General features: G+C 50.9%; 1 protein-coding gene and 1 long non-coding RNA gene across 2 annotated transcripts; one reads left to right on the forward strand and one right to left on the reverse strand.

The window, feature by feature from the left end:
- Positions 1–302: 302 nt before the first annotated feature.
- Positions 303–2,718, reverse strand: ID2 (inhibitor of DNA binding 2). Its single transcript, XM_082426337.1, has 3 exons — positions 2,233–2,718; positions 1,844–1,907; positions 303–1,067 (listed from the first exon to the last, which is right to left on the reverse strand). The coding sequence occupies exons 1-2, from the start codon at positions 2,578–2,580 to the stop codon at positions 1,851–1,853; spliced, it is 405 nt and encodes a 134-aa protein (XP_082282463.1). The 5' UTR covers positions 2,581–2,718; the 3' UTR covers positions 303–1,067; positions 1,844–1,850.
- A 163-nt stretch (positions 2,719–2,881) lies between these two features.
- On the forward strand, positions 2,882–21,056 carry LOC309643750. The gene is made up of 8 exons (XR_014254052.1): positions 2,882–2,944; positions 3,162–3,375; positions 5,672–6,160; positions 9,298–9,432; positions 9,518–9,728; positions 14,321–14,545; positions 14,653–17,050; positions 18,897–21,056. It is a non-coding gene; the product is annotated as an uncharacterized lncRNA (long non-coding RNA).
- Positions 21,057–21,481: the final 425 nt, after the last annotated feature.

Raw genomic sequence — 21,481 nt, forward strand, 5'->3', positions numbered from 1 at the left:
GGTCACCACCACAGCAATTCTTGGTTTGAAACCCAACCCCAAAGCATAGAACCAATTTTTCCTTGACGGACTAAGAGAAACTTCTGGGTTTATAGACTTCCCAGCCCCTGTCAGATCTCCTAAAAAGCAGCAGCAGCCCTTTGCCCCTAAGCGATAGCCCTGACCACACATCCGATAAGGCATTTCTCAGCACACAGGTTCCAACACTTAGGGGGTGATAGAAGGGATGAAGGAGGAGGGGTTAAATAAAATGGCGCGATAGAGACAGAAAGAGAATCTTAAAAATCATTCAGATTCAGGTATTGACTTCAGACATGTTTATTATAATCTTATACAGTCTACATAAATTTGAACTTGTATTTATTTGGGTTCAGTTATATAACATAGCATAATAAAAATCAAAGCACTGGTCCTCTGAAATAAAGCAGGCAATCACCATTCAATAAACACACTTGATTTATTTTGTATAAAAGGGTTAAGTTTACAACTAAACTTTTATAAAAAGTTTAGCATGAATAAGTACATCGTTACACTTTGTATGCAGAAATATACATTTCTGCCACTGTACAAGAAAACTCTAATTAAAGAGTTCACAAGGTTTCACTCAATATATATATAATTATATATAAATATACACACAGCATTCAGTAGGCTTGCGTCAAAAAGGTAATTTCTGAGCGAAAGACTTCATTTAAGTAACTGAATACTGGATCCTTCTGGGTCACGCTCCACCTTTGAAAAAAGGCAAAGTCTGCTTAAATTGGGCAATTCCTTGTGACTTTAACGTTGTCGCTCCCCATGGTGGGAATAGTATATAAAGAAAACCTTCCAACTGCAGAAAGGGCATTTAAAAGTCTTTTTCATAAATAACTAATACCACAGTCCATGTCAGAAAACACCCTGGGGAAGTTGATCATTCTTAGTTTTCCTTCCATTTTTAAAAAAAGGTCCCTTTGACTTGTCCTCCTTGGGAAAGGGTTGAAAAGTGAGTTCAGCGCCTTAAAAGAGCCTGTGGGGTTGTTGTTGTTATTGTGCAAAGGAGACAAAAAGTCAGCGCCTGCAAAAGACTGGGAGAGAAGGGGGTGTTAGGAGATTTCAACCTAAGGGCAGAGGCGGCAGACTGGTGCCAGGAGGAAGCCGCAGTCTGAACACTTAACCAAACACTCAAACATTGGGCAAACCCCGGCGTCCAGATGTAACACACACACTCGGCCTGGACAGCGCAAATTCAACATTAAAAATAGCAGAGACTCGGGGGAAAAGCTTCCCAACGCCATCTCCTATTTGGATCTCCAACGGCAGTGCTCACAGGCGCCAGTCTGCTTCTTGTAACAATTATTTGATTGAAAACAGCCCTTTCGTTAACAGATAGGGAAGTCGGAATCCCACATCACAGGGTCTGAGGCACAGGGCAGCAATGCTCGGGTTAGCTGAATCCCAGCGGGCCGCAGTTTTTGGGAAGGAGGATCCCTATGGAATTTGCGGCGATAAGATTAATTATATGGAGGTTAGTACCTCATAGTACCAGAGCGATAGCAGAAAACAGCCGGAGTATGTTACATGCCCACAGAAGCCAGTACACATTTGTCTCCACCACCTTCAGAGTAAGTTACTGGCATCACGTTTTTTTATTTTTTAAGGAAAATGTCGTGGGATTTTGAGTAACAGGAGCTAGAGGCCCCTTCATGTCTAGAGTACGTGTAAACAATGTACTACGTGTAATACAACGAAGTACACATTCATTTACCAAGCCCAAAATTTTACAGATACGCAAGTACACACGCGCGCGCGCGAACACACACTCCAAGCGCCAGTTCAACGCGAGGCACAAGCAAACACTCACCATTTATTCAGCCACAGAGCGCTTTGCTGTCATTTGACATTAACTCAGAAGGGAATTCAGAAGCCTGCGAGAAAGGAGATAAGAGGCACAACGTTAGACAATCTTAAAGAGAAAGGGCCTTTTTTAAAACAGCTTTTTTTTAAACAGCAAGTTCCATTAAATACGTTAATGCTACATTCAGACTCAAAGACAGATGCATTAACAGGTCAGAACTTACCAGTAATTTCACGCACGACTCAATCTACACCATATTTGTAAATAATAAAGTTATTAGCTCATCTGTAAATCACCGACTACGGCCGGCCGTCTGGACAATGGCTCTGCCAGGGGCAGCCCAAGCATCGCTGGGGGTGCGCGGCAGCGAGCGGGGCATCGGGAGCAGGTCTTACCTGAAAGGACAGGATGCTGATGTCCGTGTTTAGGGTGGTGAGCGGCGTCCTGGACGCCTGGCTCTGCCCGGGCCGCTGGTGGTGCAGGCTGACAATAGTGGGGTGCGAGTCCAGGGCGATCTGCAGGTCCAAGATGTAGTCGATGACGTGCTGCAGGATTTCCATCTTGCTCACCTTCTTGTTCTGGGGGATGCTGGGCACCAGCTCCTTGAGCTTGGAGTAGCAGTCGTTCATGTTATACAGTAGGCTCATCGGGTCGTCCACCGGGGTTTTGCTCCGGGAGATGCCCAGGCTGTGGTCCGAAAGGCTGTTTTTCCTAACGGACCTCACTGGACTGAAGGCTTTCATGCTGATCGCGGGGAATGAGAGACCGGGAGGAGGGAGCGGGCTGCCCCGGGGCTCAGTCCGCCGCCGCCGCCGCCGCCGCCGCCGCCGCGCCGCCTGCGGATCTACCTGCCCTCGGCACCGGGCTCGGCTCAGAATGAAGCTGAGAGCCCGGCCCGGCGGCTTTTATTAGGGCTCGCCGGGGCAACACGATCCGGCTTCCCTGCGTCCCCATTGGTGGAAGGCAGCGTGTCCATCAGGCCTGGCGGGCTCCCTCATTGGCGGGCGCAGGCGCGAGGCGAGCGCTCGGTCCTTCCGCGTTCGCAGCCAATCCCCGTGGGGTGGGCGGGGTGGGCGCGAGCCCAGCTCGGGTGGTAAATAGAGTACAGTAAGCGCCGGGCCGGAGGGGAGCGGAGGGGCGCGGAGGGGCGCGGAGGGGCGCGTAGGGGAGCGCAGGGGCGCGGAGGGGAGCACAGGGGGAGGGGAGGACAGGGGAGGAGAGGAGCGGAGAAAAGGGAGAAGGCGGTCGCGGACAGGGTGGGGGAGGGGGAGACGGAGACCCCGGGAATCTAAATGTGCATCTTATTTCTACTCCCAATGGCTAGGCAGGACCCTCCCTTTAAGGTGTCCCCCGACGAAGCCTCTACACCTCGGAGCTTTCAGCATCCCTAAAATCACAGCGACACAGGCTAGGTCTGCACAGCAGAGGGAAAGTCACCACCGTTCCCTGCGCCTCACGGAATGTCATCAAGATAGAAAGCATTTCTGAAGAAAGTGAAAACGCAAATAAGTTTGCCATCGACAAGTGACTTCTGTAGCGTGAGTTCGGTCTCATAAGATAAGGAAAAGCTTTGTAAAAAACAAAACCAAAACCAAAAACACCCACGCGCGCATTCAGCGACAGGTTTAGTGTGGGATCGTGCAACCCGGAGCAACGCAGGAGGCATTATTGTAAATTCTGTAAAATGAGTACTTATCGGAAACCATGCTGATCGCTAAGGAGCTCTGAGAGGCAAGACTCTGGGTTCCTTTTCTGGAACTGGGAAGGCTATTATAATGATCCTAGTAATCGGAAATCATTAGGAAAACTTGTATACTGAAGCTGTATTTATATTCGCTGCCCTTGAGAGGCTGCCGATCTGTGTTCTGCAATGTAGGTGGCAAAGTAAGGTGATTAATTATGCACAAATCGTGATTTCTGGTATCACATTCCAGCGCCTGCTGTATTTTTAAATTTTTGTATAGGTAGGTGGCCCCAGCCATTGGTCGCTATCTTCACACTATTTAAGAAAAAAAAAATCTGTCAGGTACCAGGTTGGGAATCTTTTCAGCACTAGGACTGGCGGCAGCTTCAGTTTGTGTCTCCCCCGCCCTTTTTTTTTCTAGACATATTTTAAGACCTCATTCCTGCGGTCTAAATAAAAAGTTTGCAGTTATTTACTCAAATCCTTTTCAGTAAATTCACACATAATTCTAGCTTAAGACTACAGTAAATGTGTGTTTTGAAAATCATATTTCTCTAGAATATGCTAGAAAATCTGAGAAAAGATTATACTGGTAAGTTTACTTTTTTGTCTCAATCTCCATCCATCTCCTCTGCATTTAAGAAAGAGGAAGAGAGCAGAACTGGAGAAAAAGCAAAGCTTAATAATGGGGACACAGTATTTTTTCTTCAGTGAATGATTAATTCCTCGCCGGTGAGCCAGCTGGTCTGGTCTGGGACACCAATTGCAGCCATGTGCCTGCCCCACCGCTTCTCTTTAGGGAGGGAGAGTTGGTGGCGCTAGGGTGGATGTCACTTTCAGAAAATCCAGCCACTTCAGTTTGGAGCGTGGAGATGGTGGTTTCCTGACCAGCAGAGAAATCCGCTCAGGGCCTGGCCGGGCAAAGGCTGCCTGCGACTCTGTTCCTGACGGTATTCGATTAACAACCACTTCTCTGATATTAAGTCTGGAAATGACTTCATACCCGAGTCCCCGACAGTTCGAGCCTTCTGATGTACTTTGTGTGCATGTGTTTCTGTCACATACGTGCCACAGTGGAACAGATTTTGTTTTGACACTATTTTGGTTCATGATGTTATACTTTGACTATTTTACAATAATAGCCAACGTAAACAAACATCTTTGGGATTCTCAGATTATTACTTGTGATTCTTGGACATTGCAGCTCTGAGATACTGACGCGTTCCCAGCTTTTTCCAAGCACACGGTATGTTAGCATCCGTGCCAGCCTCATTATCCCTACAGTCAGGCTCTGGGCTGGTTCCTGATGAGCGTTGTGCAGGACTACTTTACACACTTGCAAAGCTGATTGAGGCACTGCCTTCTCCCATGATCATTTTTGTACCCTGATGCGGTAAAATGGCTAAATATGGTTAAAGTTTTCTGGTGTTTCTTTCTTTAGCGGCCATGTCAGAGTCCAGTCAGCCTGACTGTGTTGAATTCGATTCGATTGGCACGCTACCCAGTTCTACATTCATTTAAAGATCATTTTAAGGGGATTATGAGGCTGTATAAGTCAATGATTAAAAAAAAAAAAAAGGCTTGAGTTACTAGTATGTCTGTCTCAGCAAGCCCAATACGAAATTACCTTTAAAATTATGCTTTCATCGGGAAAACGGTGTTGGAGCATTTTCGGGGTGGGTTACAAGGCATTGAAAAATCTGTCAATTGGTGTCTCAGTGGGTTTGCATTTGAGGACTCTTAAAGCTGCAGAAAGGGCCCTGGATTTGCTGGATCCGTGGGTGGTGGGACGGTGTGAATGGCTTCCGGTGGGGGGGTGGAGATGCAATTTCCCCCCCTACACACACACCCACTTAAAGCCACACGCCTGCCCTGAAAGTTATCCTAACCTGGTTCCAGGGCTCACTCCCTCGGTCTCCACCCCGGGCTCGGCCGCTGGCTCCCAGCGCGTCCAGCCCCTCTCTGCGATCAGAAGCAGCTCCGGGCCGGGCGCACCGGGCCGGCTGGGCCGCCTTTGCAATCCCCGCGTGATGCAACTGGGGGCGGGAGGAGCCTGCGGGGGGCCGGGGGGGGCGGTCTCAAGGTCCTCCCTGCACATCTGGCACAATTGGGAGCGCTCGCCTTTCTTTCCCCCGGTTTTGTTCTCACAGCTGTGTCCATTCCGCCCGTGACCCCCCGAGTGATCCCTGACAGGTGATGAATTGGCAGCGGCGGCGGCGGCGGCAGCGCGAGGGCCAGGCCGCGGCGGGGCCGGAGCCGGAGCCCCGGAGCAGACTCTCTGGCGCCAGGCGCGTGACGCCGCCCATTCACGCCGCCCTGCAGCCTTGTCCTCGCGGCGCCGCTCAGGCGGCTGCCATGGCAACCGCGCCGTCACTCAGCGCGCGCGCCCAGCTGATCAATGCCTGCGAGGCCCGGCCGTCCCAGGCTCGCCCCGGCCGGGCCGCCCGGCCCGCGAGCACCTGCAGCCGCAACACGTCTTAAGTTTCGAGCGATTTGGGGGAAGGAAGGACGACCGAGAAGAAAAGAAAAGGGGGGTTGGGGAGAGAAGAAAAAAAAAGCCGGGAGAGGGAGAAGAAAGAAATCTTCCTTGTGCAGAAGGAGGCGTAATGTGGCTTAGAGGTTGCCAAAGCAAAAAAAGGGTTTGCTTTATTTTATTTGTTTTTGCAACCGAGGCGTTCAGGGTGGGGCTGGCGCGAGGGTTAGGGCGGCTGGGGAGAAGGTGACTGTCTTAGTGGATGTCGAGATTTATTTGTTTCTTTGGATCCTCGCGTGGATGACTTTGATGTTGGACTACCCAAAATACCTTTGAAGGACCCCTCAGCCCCGCACCCCTACTGTCCCCTGCCTTCCTCCTCGGAACCCTTGAAGGTTGCGCTAAAAACCCTCAGATTTTTCCAGAACGGCCCCCCCACCCCGCCCCCCGGGAGGCGGGAGGATGTGCAGCCTGGTCCCGCGGCTCCCAGCCTCTGAGCGCAGCGGACCCGCGTCTGCGTCCTCATTACCACTACAAAGACGGGCAGGCTTAGCCCCTTCCCAGTGCTGCGTTTTCAACTGAGAACATCAAGAGGCCAGAAAGTTCCAAGTCAGCCCGCGGACGCAGACGCCTCCTCGGTCCCGGCTTTATCTCTAGGGAAAGTTCCATTTTAAGAACCAGATGCCAACATTCCCGGACAGTTTATGGCATCCGGATCCCTCAAGGGTGCGCATCTGCAGTTTAGAGTGTTAGCAGCAATTATTTATCGTCTGTCCCGGAGAGGAGTTCCTGAACATGAATGTCCTCTGCTGGCCCCGAAACCGCGGGGGTGGGCCAGTGCTGTTCCCGATCCTGTTATCTGGTTTAGCGGAGTTTGTTGTGGTTTTCGAGGAAACAGCATCTGGATTACATAAGGATTCAAGTTTTTGCTTTACTTGTTTATTTAATACCTTGGCAAGAGGGAGCCCTTACCCTGAAACCAGATAACCGAATTTGGGTTTAAAACAGCCTTAGATGAGGGGCAACGAGAGGGGAAAAAAATGAGCAAAACCACAAAAAGCAAACAAGGGGATGTTTATTTTTCTCCCTTTGGGTAGTTTTGAAGACCTGCCTAACCTCTTCTCGTTCTTGTCGCACACAGCTAATAAATTGCACTAACAAAGCGCTTCAGCTACTACAATGGCTTAGCGGTCATTCCTCCCCCGCGCCGCCGCCATCCCTATCCCGGCCCTAATTCCTTCTAGGATTCGCGCGCGGTCCTGTTTGCCCAGAGATCTCAAGAGCACCAGGAAAAACGCCTTGCTAAAGCCAATTGCTTTCAACCGTCTGATCTCCTTCTAGGGAGATCACCTTTCAGCCCCGTTCAAAGAAAGCAAAGTTTGGAAAGTTTGGCGGAGGGGCCGATTTAACTACCAGCACGGCAAATATTTAGTTACAAATGCTGTGAAGTGCCCCGATTTGTGGGCGCGTTTGGCTTTCACAAAGGATTTTCCTGTGGCTTTTGTTCCGGTCACCAAATTAAAAAAGAAAATTAACTTGAGCGAGAGATAAGGTCTTGCAAAACAATCCCGGGCCGCCCGCGAGCTGGCGGGCGCGGGGCTGGCGTCGCCGAGTCTGCGTCGCCCCGGGGCGCGCGTCGCGGGGTCCGGCCCCCGCGGGGAGCCCGGGTCACCGCGGGGACCCCGGGCCGCCGCCCACCGTGCTCCCCCCGCCTGGGACGCGGCGCCCGGGCCGCCGCGGCTGCCCACCGGCGTCCGTGGGAATCCGCAGCAGCCCTCTCGGGCCAGCGACAAGGGCGGGCTTGTCCGGAATCAGGCTGCATCTTAATATTATAAGGCGGCACCAAAAGTAAAACCCGAGGCCCGGCTTGCGAGTCCCTAACAAAAAACACATTGTGCGCTTTTTTTTCCTTCTTTCCCCTTTTTGGCCGAAGCCACATTTGCGCGCCGGCCGCGATGCCGAGCGCCAAGTCCATGACTTCAGAGGGGAGGAACCCGCCCGCCCCGCACCGCGTGCGCGCCCGGCCCCGGCGGCCGCCTCGCCGCGCCCCGCCGCCCTGTCCCGAGGACAGGTCAGGGGCTCAGGCCGGGGCTGGGGCGCGCTCGGCGGACACGCGTCCTGCGCCCGCGGTGCTTCGGCCACTGCCCTTTCCCGACCCGAGAGGCCGCCGATGGGGCACTGGTGGCACCCAGGAGGCGCCAGTACGGGTACTTCTGATCACTGGCCGCTCAAGCCGGCTGGTGGAGAGAATTTGTTTTTCAAGTAGTGGCACACTTCTCTCCACGCCCTCACCCTCACCATCCCCACGTCTTTGAGGCTTTCACTCCCAGAGTCTACCCTCCCACTTGCCTAAAAATGACAATTTACAATATCGCTTCTCCCCAGCTGGAAACAGCACAGGGGTTCTGCAAGCCCCTTGATGCCTGTCACCTGTCACTGCTACCCCTGTCTGTGGGAGGTGACAGGACCTAGGGCTGCATTTTCAGGGAGGTGAGTGCCGGGGACCCAGCCAGCAGGGGGGACCTGCTAGGGCTGGAGCAGTCCCTGGGCACCCATTCTCAGCTCAGCCAGGATCATGCTGTCTTCCCCGGCGCCACTGATGCCGGGGCCCTCATATGTTTCAGTGCTGGGGCTGCCCATCAGCTGGACCCTGGAGGAAAGGCCAGTGGGATTAAGTGGTACATTTTATCTTAACCGTCTCTGCCTTTCCCGGAGTCTTTGTGAAGAGCATAGAGACCTCATATTTCAAAGAAAAAAGGGCAACGTGAAGGCCCTCTTTAAAGAAGGGGAGGTTGGGACTTCCCTGGTGGCGCAGTGGTTAAGAATCTGCCTGCCAATGCAGGGGACACGGGTTCGAGCCCTGGTCTGGGAAGATCCCACGTGACGCAGAGCAACCAAGCTAGCTCAGCCAAGTAGCTCAACTACTGAGTCCGTGAGCCACAACTACTGAACCTGTGTGCTGCAACTACTGAAGCCTGTGCGCCTAGAGCCCATGCTCCGCAACAAGAGAAGCCACCGCGATAAGAAGCCCACACACCGCAACAAAGAGTAGCCCCCTGCTCGTCGCAACTAGAGAAAGCCCGTGTGCAGCAACGAAGACCCAACGCAGCCAAAAATAAAAATAAATAAATTTTAAAAAATAATGAAAAATAAAAAGTGAAAAACACAGATGAAATTAAATTTTATGAAAAAAATTTAGAAAAAGATAAAGAAGGGGAGGTTAATCATTCACATTGGGTAAGAATGATCATTTACAGGCCCATCTTAGCTCACTTGTTTTACTCTTCAACTTGACCCCATCAGTTAGGAAAGGCAGATGCTGTCCCCGTTTGACAGAGGAAGAAACTGAAGCACAGAAGAATAACAGATCCGTCTGTGAGCCCACACTCCTAGAACAGTACCCTGTGATGATCCAGAGGTGTGTGACCTTGACCCCAGGTGGGATATTGATTACTTTTTTACCTGAAAATTTGTTCCAGTCTTGCAGGGAATTTATAAAACACTTTGTTCTCACCTTCCTCAGAAGTTAACACTGAGTGACTGAGCCTGATTCTTCATTAACAAAAGTTCAACTCAGACCTGAGGACTTTACACCTTAGTGTATGTAACAATCACCTTTACAAGCAGAGTCCTGCAGCCCATCTCTAGAAATTCTGATTAATTGGGTTTGGTGAGTAGCCCAGGAAACAGCCTGAGGAGACACTGATGCAGGTGGTGCAGGCACCACACTCCAGGTAAGCAACTGGCCTCTTAAATCAATCCTGCAGTTGGTGCGGTTTGCCTATGGGTGAGAACAAGCCATCTTGGACCTCTTGAGGACCCATACATTTGTTTTTAGAAAACCCAAGAGGACAAGGGAAGTTTATTATACTTACCCCCATTTTTACGTTCTCCCGTGTTCGTTCTTCCTTCCTGATGTTCCAGTATTCTTTCTTTTGTCATTTCCTTTCTTTTTCAAGGGCATCCTTTAGACGTTCTTTAAGGGTAGGTCTGCTGGTGACCAGTTGTCTTAGTTTTCCTACATCTGAGAAGGTCTTGTGATCCTCTCGATTCCTGGAGAACGTTTCTGCTGGATCTAGACTTCTGGGGTAGAGTTCTTTCAGCATTTGACATGTTGTGCCACTTCCTTCTGGCTTCCATGGTTTCTGATGAGAAATCTGCTGTTTTTCAAGTTGCTTTTTCCTCTGTAGATAAGGTGTTATTTCTCCTTGCTCTTTTTATGTTCGGTTTTCAGAAATTTGTCCATGATGCATCTTGGCATGGCTTTCTTTCTTTTTCCAGTTTGAGGGTCTCTCAGCTTCTTGACTCTGTAGGTTTAAGTCTTTTGCCAAATTAGGAAAATTTTCAGCCATTATTTCTTCACATACTTTTTCAACCCCTCCCTCTTTCTCCTCTCCTGGGGCCCTGATGACAAGAATGTTAGATCTTTTTGCTATAGTCCCACAGGTCTATGAGGCCATGTCTGTTTTTTTTTTTTTTCTTTTGTCTACTCTCTCTCTCTGTTGTTCAAATTGGGTAATTTCTATTTTTCTATCTTCAAGTTCAGTGATTCTTTTCTCTGTCCTCTCCATTTTGCTTTTGAACCCATCCAGTGCATTGTTTGCTTTGGCTATTGTATTTTTTAGTTCTAAAGTTTCCATTTGGTTCTTCTCTGTATCTTCCACGTCTTTACTGAGGTTTTCAATTTTTTCCTTTTTTGGAGCATATTCATAATTGCTTCTTGAAAGACTTTGATGGCTGTTGTAAAACCCTTATTAGTTAATTCCAGCATCATGTCAACTCAGTGTTGGCACTTGTGGTCTTTTCTCATTCAAGTTGAGCTTTTCCCAGTTCTTGGTATGAAGAGTGATTTTTGTTTGAACCCTAGACTTTTTGGGTGTTATGAGACTCTGGATCTTACTTACATCTTCTGTTAGAGCAGGTCTCTGCTGACACTACCCTGGCTGGCAGGGGAAGAGATGCCTCCTCCTGTACCTACACTCTGGGGGCTGAAGACCTCTTACCTCTGGAAGGGAGTGAACGCCCCAGTTTTTCATTCAGCCTGCTCTGAGACCACCCTGTGGGGAGCGGAAACAGTGCCAGGTTACTGCTGGGTGAGGGTGAAAGTCCAGGCTCACACGTGATCTCTGTTAACACTGTTGAGGGGGCTCATGGCTGACTAGCAGGGCGGCTTCCTCTGCTCCCCACCCCACCATCTGTAACACCACCCTATTGTAGAGGGAGGCTGAGATGGGGGTGCCTCATGACAGCAGGGTGAGGGTGGAAATGTAGGCTCTCCACTTGGCCTTTGCTGATGGGGGTGGAGTTGGTGCCCCAGTTGTATGTGTGGTGCTTGTTTAGAGTAGTATAGTTATTGTCTAGACATTTTCTGTCTTGCCAGGCTGCCTCGTTCCTGGTCCGTTGGTTGAGAGGGCAAGCTTTTCTTGTTTTCTTTCTTGTCCGTGTCCATTGGTGTTTCTGGGTGCCTGCTTCCCCAGCAGGATGGTCCAGGATATAAGGGCACGTGGTCCAGGATAAGCACGTGGTCCAGGATATAAGAGGCACAAAGAAAACCCAGGGAAAACACCGCCGTGTCCTTCCTTGGGCCCCACAGTCACCAGCCGGTCTGCCTTCTCTCCACGTCTCAGGGTCTGCTGATGACTGTTTTCTGTCTGGTGTCTAGAGTTTTTAGCTCTCCTTGGCGGGAGGAACAGGGAGAAGTACATCTACTCCATCTTATCTGGAACTAGCAGTTCCTATATGTTGATGATTAAAAAAAAATAGGAAACATGGAGGAGTGGTATCTGTTTAAAGAAAACGATTCACATTTCTTTACTGTTTGCATTTGCAAAGTACTTTGCCGTGTACCATATTTCATCAAGTCATGGATTTTAAAAATACAGTTTACCTGTTGTTTTATCAGGCCCAGCCTGGCCCTGACAGCAGGTGTGTAGAGGCATCATTAAGCCTGATGGCTGTAGAATCCCTGGCCTAGACGAGTATCGTCCTCACCCTTGGCTGCGGGGGTTGCTTGGAATTCTTTTAGACTGAGTCTAATTCATTCCACTAGCACCGTTTGGGTCCTGGCTAGCTAGGGGAGCTGGAGGGGTCGTCCCGCGGCAGGGGTCTTACTCGTGTGGCTAGTGCTACTGCCTGCTTCTCCTCTGTCATTACTCCTGGGCGGGTCCAGCTCCGTGGGCGTGTCACCTGGACACCTAGCTCAGAGGGGCCCCGTGCTTGCGGTTTGATGCTCTGCAGGTGTTATCCTGAGGTTCTTTTTTTTTTTTTTTAATAAATTTATTTATGTATGCTGCGTTGGGTCTTCGTTGCTGCACACGGGCTTTCTCTAGTTGCGGCGAGCGAGGGTTATTCACTGCGGTGTGCGGGCTTCTCGTTGCGGTGGCTTCTCTTGTTGCGGAGCACAGGCTCTAGGCACGTGGGCTTCCATAATTGTGGCATGCGGGCTCAGTAGTTGTGGCTTGGGGGCTCTAGAGCGCAGCCTCAGCAGTTGTGGCGCACGGGCTTAGTTGCTCCGTGGCATGTGGGATCTTCCCAGACCAGGGCTCGAACCTGTGTCCCCTGCATTGGCAGGTGGATTCTTAGCCACTGCACCACCAGGGAAGTCCCTGAGATTCTTAATAATTCTAATCTTTCGGTTGTGTTTTGTGAGTGACATCTGTTGGGACAGTGGATCATGTACTGGAGGCTGGCAGCCTGGACCATATGTGGTCCCACCTCCATGCTTCCCTGGGTGCTTCCACCTGCTCCCTGCCCCTGGCTGGTCCACCACCGCTCTTCTGTCCCCCATGAGGGCCTAGGACGGGGGGCAGGAAAGGTCAGAGTGGGTGAGCGCACCCCGCATGCTGAGTTGAAGGCCAGGGCTCTGGGCACCTGTGTCTTTATTTGCGTAAGTATCCTTCTGACCAAGAGGGTATGCCTTTAAATCACAAATTAAAAACACCATGACATGGGCTTCCCTGGTGGCGCAGTGGTTGAGAATCTGCCTGCCAATGCAGGGGATACGGGTTTGACCCCTGGTCCAGGAAGATCCCACATGCCGCGGAGCAACTAGGCCTGTGAGCCACAACTACTGAGCCTGCGCGGCTGGAGCCTGTGCTCCGCATCAAGAGAGGCCACGATAGTGAGAGGCCCGCGCACCGCGATGAAGAGTGGCCCCCGCTTGCCCCAACTAGAGAAAGCCCTGGCACAGAAACGAAAACCCAACATAGCCAAAAATAAATAAATAAATAAATTAATTAAAAAAACAAAACAAAACAGATAGCTGTTGCATGTTGGAAAGATCTTTATTTAATATAAATAAACACAGATTTTGTATGTGGTATTTAAAAAACAAACAAACACCATGACAGGTAGAGAGAGACTGTGGAAGAAAGGAAGAATCCTTTTTTCTGCTTTTTGAATGGGGGGGGCCTGCATTTTCACTTCACAGTGGGCCCTGAAATTTATGTATCTTGCGCTTCACCTTGGCCTACAGGTCTCTGGTGGCTTTTGAGGTCACTACTCTCAAAAGATGCCCCCTGATGAACCATGCTTCCCAGAATTCACGCTGCATGTCATCCTTCCCAGACTGGACCTGGGCAGGCCCCATGAACCCAACAGATTGCAGTGGACGTGGTGCTGTGTGATTTCCCAGGTTAGGGTCAAAGAAGCCTTTTAGTTTCCATTTTGGTTTCTTGGCTTTTCTCTTACAGTCACCATGGAAGAAATCCAGGCCTCTTGGATTCCACCATGCTGTGAGGAAGTCCAAGCTCACTGCGTGAAGAGGCCACACAGAAAGAGCTACGGGAGGGAGGGGCCAGCCCCAGCCCTCTAGCCATCCCATTTAAGCACTTGACTGTGAGTTAAGGAGACAACTTGGATGTCCAGCCTAGAAAGGCCTTAAGGTGACCTCACTCCAACCACTAACTGACCACATTCACCTGAGAGCCTTTGAATCCAAGCAATAAGATTGTGAGAGAAGAAACTATGGTCTGGAGCCACTAAACTTTGATGTAGTTTGTTACACTGATGACTAAATGGCCACCAAAAGAGAAATTACAGATGGCGGGGGGATGATTGGTGAATCAGAGTTTCGAAGTATAATCTTACACATGCATTGCAGTTGTAATCACGGATAACTTACTTCAGCTTTTTTCTTTCTGAAAGTTTTACAACAACAAATGATTTATAGTGCACAAAATAAACGTTATCTCCATGTCCAACAAAAATGCCTTAATTAAAAAAAAATGCATGGTTTTATTTGACATCGTGGTGTCTCGTATATACTCAGGTACATAGTGTGGGTCTATTTTTAACCAATCAGAATCCCTACTGACTTTCCCCTAAGGTATAAAATTTATACCCATGTGTGGTGAACCCAAACCAAGCAGGAAGAATGGCCTGACTGGCTCCGGGCCCTGGAGAGGATGGGAAAGCTGAGCGCGGGAAGAAGTGGCCACCTGTGGACCCCTCAGCTTCCCTGGTGAGGCGGTAAGAGCGCCTGGTGCCTCTGGACGTTCCAGAAACCGCATCTTAGAAACATCTCCTCACTTCTCAGCATCAAGATTTTAAGGTGATTTTGGCATTTTTCTTTACATGTCATGATTTTGAGTGTGGAGCCATCAGGCTTCCTGGTTGGGGCAGGCTCTTTATCCATTGTCTTGCCGATTTGACTTCCAGGGGCCCCCGGGATACCGTTTTCCCCGAGGAAGACCCTGCTGGGGCGAGGACTCGAAGCTTGAGTACCGGGAAGCGGGCTGGGAGCCCCCAGGCTGTGGCCCTCGGCAGCTGCTAGAAAGCCGAGGTCCGTCTTCCCACGACGCCGTTCCTGGTCCTGAGACAGGGGTCGGGAGTGTGCTGGTGCAGCTCCAGTTCCTGACGTCCTGCTCTGAAGTCCTGAGCCCCGCTTCCCCAGGGAGGAGGAAACCCAGAAGAGCAAAACGCTTACCAGAAAGTGTTTAGGTTCCGTGGCTGCTGCTGTCGTTGTGTTTGGAAGAGGGGCTGGCGGGGCACAGAGAGGGCAAGAGCAGCTGCCGCCACCTACCGCGCCTGAGCCTGAGCCCGTGGCCTTGAGGGCAGCTGCGACCTCGCCCTTCATTTCCCTTTGCCCCGCGGGCATCTCTCCCCGGTCGCCGCTGCCCTCAGTGAGTCACCGTGAGCCCCGCTGGCTCCTGCACCTGCATGAAGAGGCTCACATCACATGGAGGGCTGGGACGGAGCATTTCAACTCTGACCGTTACTTCTCAGAGTGAGAGAGCTGGCCTCCGGTCCAGGGGGGCAGAGCCGGCCTCCGGTCCAGACCCACTGAGGCAGAACTTGCAGGGAACCAGAGCTGCTGGTGACTCTGCACAGCAAGGCCTGCAGCCAGCGCCAGTGACAGCCCCCCCCGCCGCCCCCGGGGGCTCTGCAAGGAGCCAGGAGCACAGGTGTGTGAGCTCTCCCGCTTTTGACTTTAAAATAGCATCTTTGCAGAGCAACTCCTAGCATGTGAATCACAGGGCGGACTTAACAGCACTGCCCTCTCTGACTCTCACGTTGACCAGCAGGGCAGGCACTGTGCTTCCCGTTTTGCAGAGGAAGCATGGAGTGCAGAGGTGAGCCGGGCTGCGGGGCCGGGTGTCAGGTGAACCCCAAGGTGCCCGTCCAGTCTCTGTCCCACGGGGAGTGGGAGCACCTGTGGACGGGGAGGGAGCGGGCCTGTGTGTGTGGGAAGCAGGCCTGGGATGTGCTGGGCACCGCGATGCGGCCGTGAGTCCCACGTCACAGACGCGGGCCGGGGCCGGGCTGGGGGTGGAGGTCCCCTGGCTGAGACCACAGAGCCTGGGAATTGCGGGGCTGGGACTCCCACCCCCCAGGCCCTCTTCCCCGCGTGGCGGGGGGCATCCCGCAGCCCCCCTCACTCCAGCGCAAGCCTGGCACAAGCCCTTTCACGGCCTGGTCTCCCTAAACCCCCGCAAGACCCTCCGGGTCAGGCCACAGCGCTCTCCTGCCTCACCTGCCAGGAGACTGCCCTGTCACCCGTCCTGTCAAAACAGCCAGGAGGCGGGAGCCAGAATCTGGACACTGGCCTGTCTGACGTCAAAGTCTCATCTCTGTCCTGAGCTACTTCCTAAGGCTTTCTGAAAGTGTATCAAATCCATTTAATTATCTTCCGGAGGAATGCTTGCTTTAAAAAAGGAAACATTGACAATGGGTATTTTACAAGACTTCGAAACATAACATTTAGAAATAAAATATTCTGCACCATCCTCACCGAGCCTTAGGGTCCCCTTATGGGCTGATGATTGCCGATAGGAACAGAAGCCCGTGCCGCTGTCAGTGGGGTTTGAGGGACTGATGCTGAGGATGGAACGTCCCTGAGTGCGGGCGGTCCTCGGAGCAGCACACCCCGTGGGCAGCGCCCGAGCCCTTGGAGTGAGCCTGCCTTGGGCCCCAGTACCGAGGCCGTGGCCGGAAGTGTGTGATGCAGGGAAAGTGCAGAACAGACTGGGGTTGGAAGGGGAGATGTAGAAATCTAGGATTGGTGTCTCCCCCGGGAGGGATTGCCATTTGGAAGCCCAGTAAAGGGGGTTACTCCATTACATGCGCGGCACACTGCATTTTCACGTGATTATGCCTGGAACAGGAAACATGTAGGAAGCTGTTTTCATAGTTTTCTTTATTAACGTTTACATGAGTTAAGGAGCATGCAAACAGATCTGGCAAAAACATGTCAGTAGTAAAACAACAAAGCTGGTTTTAAAGAGGGAAGTCACTGGCTTGTGAGTAATCATATCTTACCTCAGCTGAAAAAGGAGACAGGTTTTCCAAGCTCAGACATGCAGCCAGTGTGAATGGTGGCACAGATGAAATAGAGCTCAAAGGCAGGTACCCTTCCATCCACTCGTCCATCCATCCACCCACCCATCCACCCTTCCATCTATCCATCCATCCATCCGTCCGTCCAGTATTTACTGAACACCTACTGTGTACCAGGCACTCTTCTAGGAAATTAGGAATCATCAGTGAACAAAACAGACGAAAATTCTGACCACCAGGATGCTACATTCTAGACGGGAGAGACAAAGAAACGAAATTGGTGAGTAAATCACAGAGGTTATTACAAGATGGTGAAGACTGGCAATAAAGCAGGGATGGAAATGAGCAGTGCCAGCAGCAGGGTACGAGAGTAATGGTTTAGAATCGGGTGGTCCTGGAAGGCTGCATGGAGAAGGTGACGTTGGATGAGAGACGAAGAAAGCAGTCTCCCTGCTTACATGGCTGGAACCTGAGTACAGTGAAGGAGGAGAAGGCCGGGTACTCGTTCAGCCTGCACAAGGGTGTGTACCCGATCCCAGCAACAACCCAAGAGGAGCTTTAGGGGCTCTGTTTTAGCGTGAGTCAGAAGCTGAGACTTAGAGAGGCTAAGTAACAAGTCTAAGGTCGCAGAGCCACTGAGTGTCAGGATTAGGGAGTAAAAACAGGGATGATGGACACACTGTATCTGCATCTTTCAGTCAAGTATGGGAGAAATAGTGAGGAAAGTTTTTCTCAGGTGGAACAGAGTAACGAAAGCCCATAGGCAACATTTTCATGTCTGCTCAGAAATTGAGGGTCATCTAGGCAGTGGTGGGACTTTGCTGTTTTGTTCTTGTAAGCAGAGCCAGGGAAAACCCAAGTGGAATGATCTGGAAGCTTCTGGAATATATGGGTTTATAGACTCCCACCTTTACCTATCCCATAAGAATCTGAGGGTAGGGTGAGGAATAGGGCTGAGCCCTTTACATTTTTTCACAAGATTCCTGGGCAATCCTGGGATCATGTTTTAAGATATACTCCTGGGACCCCCAGCTTCTTAGCAGAGGTGGAACGATGACTACGGAACCTGCATTTTAGATAAGATGATTCTTATGGCCATAAGGTGATTAGAAGTGGCCATTTTATCATCCCATGAAGGGTCTGACTTTTGGGGGCATTGAAGGAACTGTAGGAAATAACCACCCACATTTACCCATGTTCCATTTAAAAACACAATTATTCAGAGTCAAAATCAATTAGTTCATTGACTTTTGAATGTCCACTACACAATATTAGAGAGGACAAATTAAAAACAAACAAACAAATGTAAGCAATCTTTTTGTGTTTTGCTAGTGATCAAGTTCTGCTTTTCGGGTTTTTATTTAACACTATTTCTGTCTACAAGTGTCTTTAGTCCTGGTCATTGCTCTGGCTCCATCTCAGCTATTCTCCTCTGTAGGCATAGTTCTAGAAATTCAACGTTTACAGGACTTTGCTGTTTGGTGAGAGCCGCGGTGCTTCAGCCGCTTGTGGAAGCTTGGCCTGACTCTTCCCCCTCCGCCGTCCACGCCCACACCCCCGTCCCTCCGAAGAGGGCCAGCCAGGGCCCCGTGTTTGCCCCAGCTGTTTTGGATGCCCTGCCCCCGGGGATTTCTCGGGGCAAGTGACTCAGCGTGACTCAGCAACCTGGCTTTTTAGGGGAGCCAAAATATTCTGCCACACGGCCAGCATATGGTAAACACTCACACTGCTTAGCAAAATCATTGTAAATGAAACACACCAGGGAAAAAGAAAAAGGCCCAGATTTCCTCACACCCAAACTGGAGAGATCCGTCAAGGATGCAGAGGACGAGTTGAGGAAGCATCCTCCCCCTGGGCCCCAAGTGCAGAGCTGTCGCCCTGAAGGTGGGCGGGGGAGGAAGAAGCAGTAACACCTGCGTGTCCATGTGGAGAGGGGTCCCATGGTAGTGTCTCCTCCTGGCTTGAAAAAGAAAACAGCCGGCCACGAAGGAAGCAGCACAAATGGTTTGACGCAACTGCCACCATGGCGGTATCAGCTTTATTTACTGGGGGGAAAGGTACCCTTTATTCCAAATTTTTAAGCTTAGTGAATCTTTAGCTTCTTTTCGTTCCTTTTTCTTTCTTAGTGGCGTGAAAGCACAGCTCTTTAAAAAGGCCATCGCAGCCGCTGACACTTGGCATTCTCTACAAATGGGATTTTGATGCTGTGAATCCTGCCAAGAGGGACCTTCTGGCATCCCTCCTTGGAAAGCCAGTGCGAGCTCTCGGACTGTTTCCCCTCGGCATTTCTAGGGTCATTGTGTTAAGCCTTCGGCTAAAGAACAGACTCTTTGAAGCAGCTGGTTTGGGCCGGCCTCCTCGTCCCGGGATGGTTTCTCGGTATTTGGTGCTCACGTGACAGAGAACATACACTGGATTCCTCGCCTTTTAGAGTCCGTTGTTTTCTTCATCTGAAGTAGCTTGTTATGCTTTAGAAAGATTTTGCTTTTTAGGTCATAAAGTGGAGCTTGAAGACTGGAAGAGGGTTTTTTGTGTGTGTGCGTGTGTTTTGTTTTGTTTTAATGTCTTGACTCTGTGTTGAATGTTTGAAGTTTCTGAGAGCAAGAGATGAGAACCCGAGGTTGGCTTGGAGAGGTTTTGCAGGATGTCCAGCTGGTCCTAAGGGGGCGGCATTGAAGGGTCAGCCTTGGGCTCAGGGTTAAGCCCTGGTCAGATGGGTCAGGTGGCTTTCAGGCAGGCGTCCCCTCTCCCGCTGACCTGTTCTGGTTCTTTGAACGGCACCTAATGCCCTTGTAATGTTCCCAGAGAATAAGCTCCCCGGGAGCAGGGCCTGGTTCATCCTTTGCACCCCTGTACTCCTATACCTACAACAGTGCGTGGCACAGGCCATGAGAAGGGATGGAGGAAGCTGCATTTGAAATGTTGGCTGCAATGAAAAATTCTCTAAGGGGAAAGCGGGGAGGGATAAATCAGGAGTTGGAGATGAACAGGTATACACTACTATATATAAAATAGGTAACCAACAAGTACCTACTGTATAGCACAGGGAACTATACTCAACATTTTGTAATAACCTACAAGGGAAAAGAATCTGAAAAAGAATATACACTACACATACATACATATGTATATATCTACATACATATATATATACGCATACATACATATAGTATAACTGAATCACTTTGCTGTATACCTGAAACTAACACAACATTGTAAATCAACTCTACTTCAATTTAAAAAAAACGACAAATTCTCTACATCAAAGTCCATTCACTGATTCTTATTTTAAAACAAGAGATCAATGTCTCCAGTTGCCCCCAAATCAGTGGGAAAGGGGCAATGAGAAGGCCCGCGTGTATGTACTGAAAAATGTTTGCTGAGCAAGGAGCCCAGGGAGAAGAAGAGCTGTAGAACACGGGGCCGACACGGAAGTACAGGACATCCACAGCGAGGCACAGACCGTGTAACCATTTACGAATGGATTTTGACCGTCAGGGAATGCTACCAAATGTTTTTTTGATCCTGTCGGGATCAAGAGAAAACCAGTAATTGACTGCTTTTTAAAAAAGCGTGACACTCACATGGTCTGAGTTTCGTTTTGTTGTTTAATTTTTAACTGACAGTACCTCCTTTCAGTTTGCTTCTGGAAAGAAAATTGTAGTTAGAGATGACCTGCTGTTTACCAGAGTATAGGGAAGATAGCACGGGACTTCTCAAAGATGTCCCAATTTTTCTTCCACAGTACTGGTTTTTTCCCACGTGAAGCCCTTTGGAAACGGAAGTAAATGCCAGCTCTGATTTCTCACGTCCGCCCCACCCCACTGTGGACTGGATGTTTGTGTGCCCCCCAGATTCATATGTTGAAGCCTTAACCCCAGGGTGATGGTGTTTGAAGGTGGCCCTTTGGGTGGTGGTCAGGTTAGACGAGGGAGGGGCCACCATGATGGGATGGGTGTCCGTATGAGAGGAGACGCCAGGGGGCCTGCCGCCCCTTCCCCGTGTGTGGAGCTGGCTGCAGCCCTGCGGAGGGCGGAGGGCTCTCCCCGGACACTGACTCTGCCAAGGTCATGATCTTGGACTTCCGGCCTCCAGAACTGTGAGAAATAAGTGTCTGTCATTTAAGCCACCCAGGCTGTGGTATGTTGTGGTAGCAGCCTGAGCTACCCACCCCTTCAACTCTCCCCACTCAATCCTGGGTCCCCGGCCCCCTGGCCCCGGCCCCTCGGAGGGCTGCTCCCTCTGGGAAGTCACAGCTGCCCAGGGTCCAGGTCCAAGCATCAGTCCTCCCCTCTGACCCCTCCCAGCCGCCCCTGCCTTCTGGGTCATGTCCAGACTCTGACTGTCCTGAAGGCCCGGCGGGTCGTGCCCTGGCCCACTGTCCAGCCTGAGCTCCTGCCCGACCTGCTTGCTGCTCTCTGGGACACCGGGTTCTCTCCTGTGCTAGGTGCGGGTACCTGCGTCAGTCCCCCTCTCTGGGGCTCCCTTCATCCCCTCCCTTTCGTGGCCTGGCCCTTCTTTGTCCCTCAGTCTCAAGTGTCACTTTCCCCAAATCTTCCCTGGCCCACCTGGGCCCCCTCACCCGGAGCCTCACCCTCAGAGCCCCCTGCGCTGGGCTGAGCTGCTTCCCGGCCGAGTCCTATAAGCTCTTCAGCAGAGGGACTGTGGTGGCCGTGGCCCTGGCAGGGAGCTTTCATCACAGACCCGGCGG

Source organism: Balaenoptera physalus (genome assembly GCF_965194825.1).
Source record: "Balaenoptera physalus genome assembly, chromosome: 15".
Lineage (NCBI taxonomy): Eukaryota > Metazoa > Chordata > Mammalia > Artiodactyla > Balaenopteridae > Balaenoptera > Balaenoptera physalus.

What these genes read in the sequence shown, in the direction of transcription:
- ID2 (XM_082426337.1), bottom strand. Translation starts at nt 2,580, where the DNA reads ATGAAAGCCTTCAGTCCAGTGAGGTCCGTTAGGAAAAACAGCCTTTCG. An exon ending in TCAGCATCCTGTCCTTTCAG is followed by an intron (nt 1,908 to 2,232) that starts GTAAGACCTGCT and finishes CCTTTCTCGCAG; the next exon opens with GCTTCTGAATTCCCTTCTGA.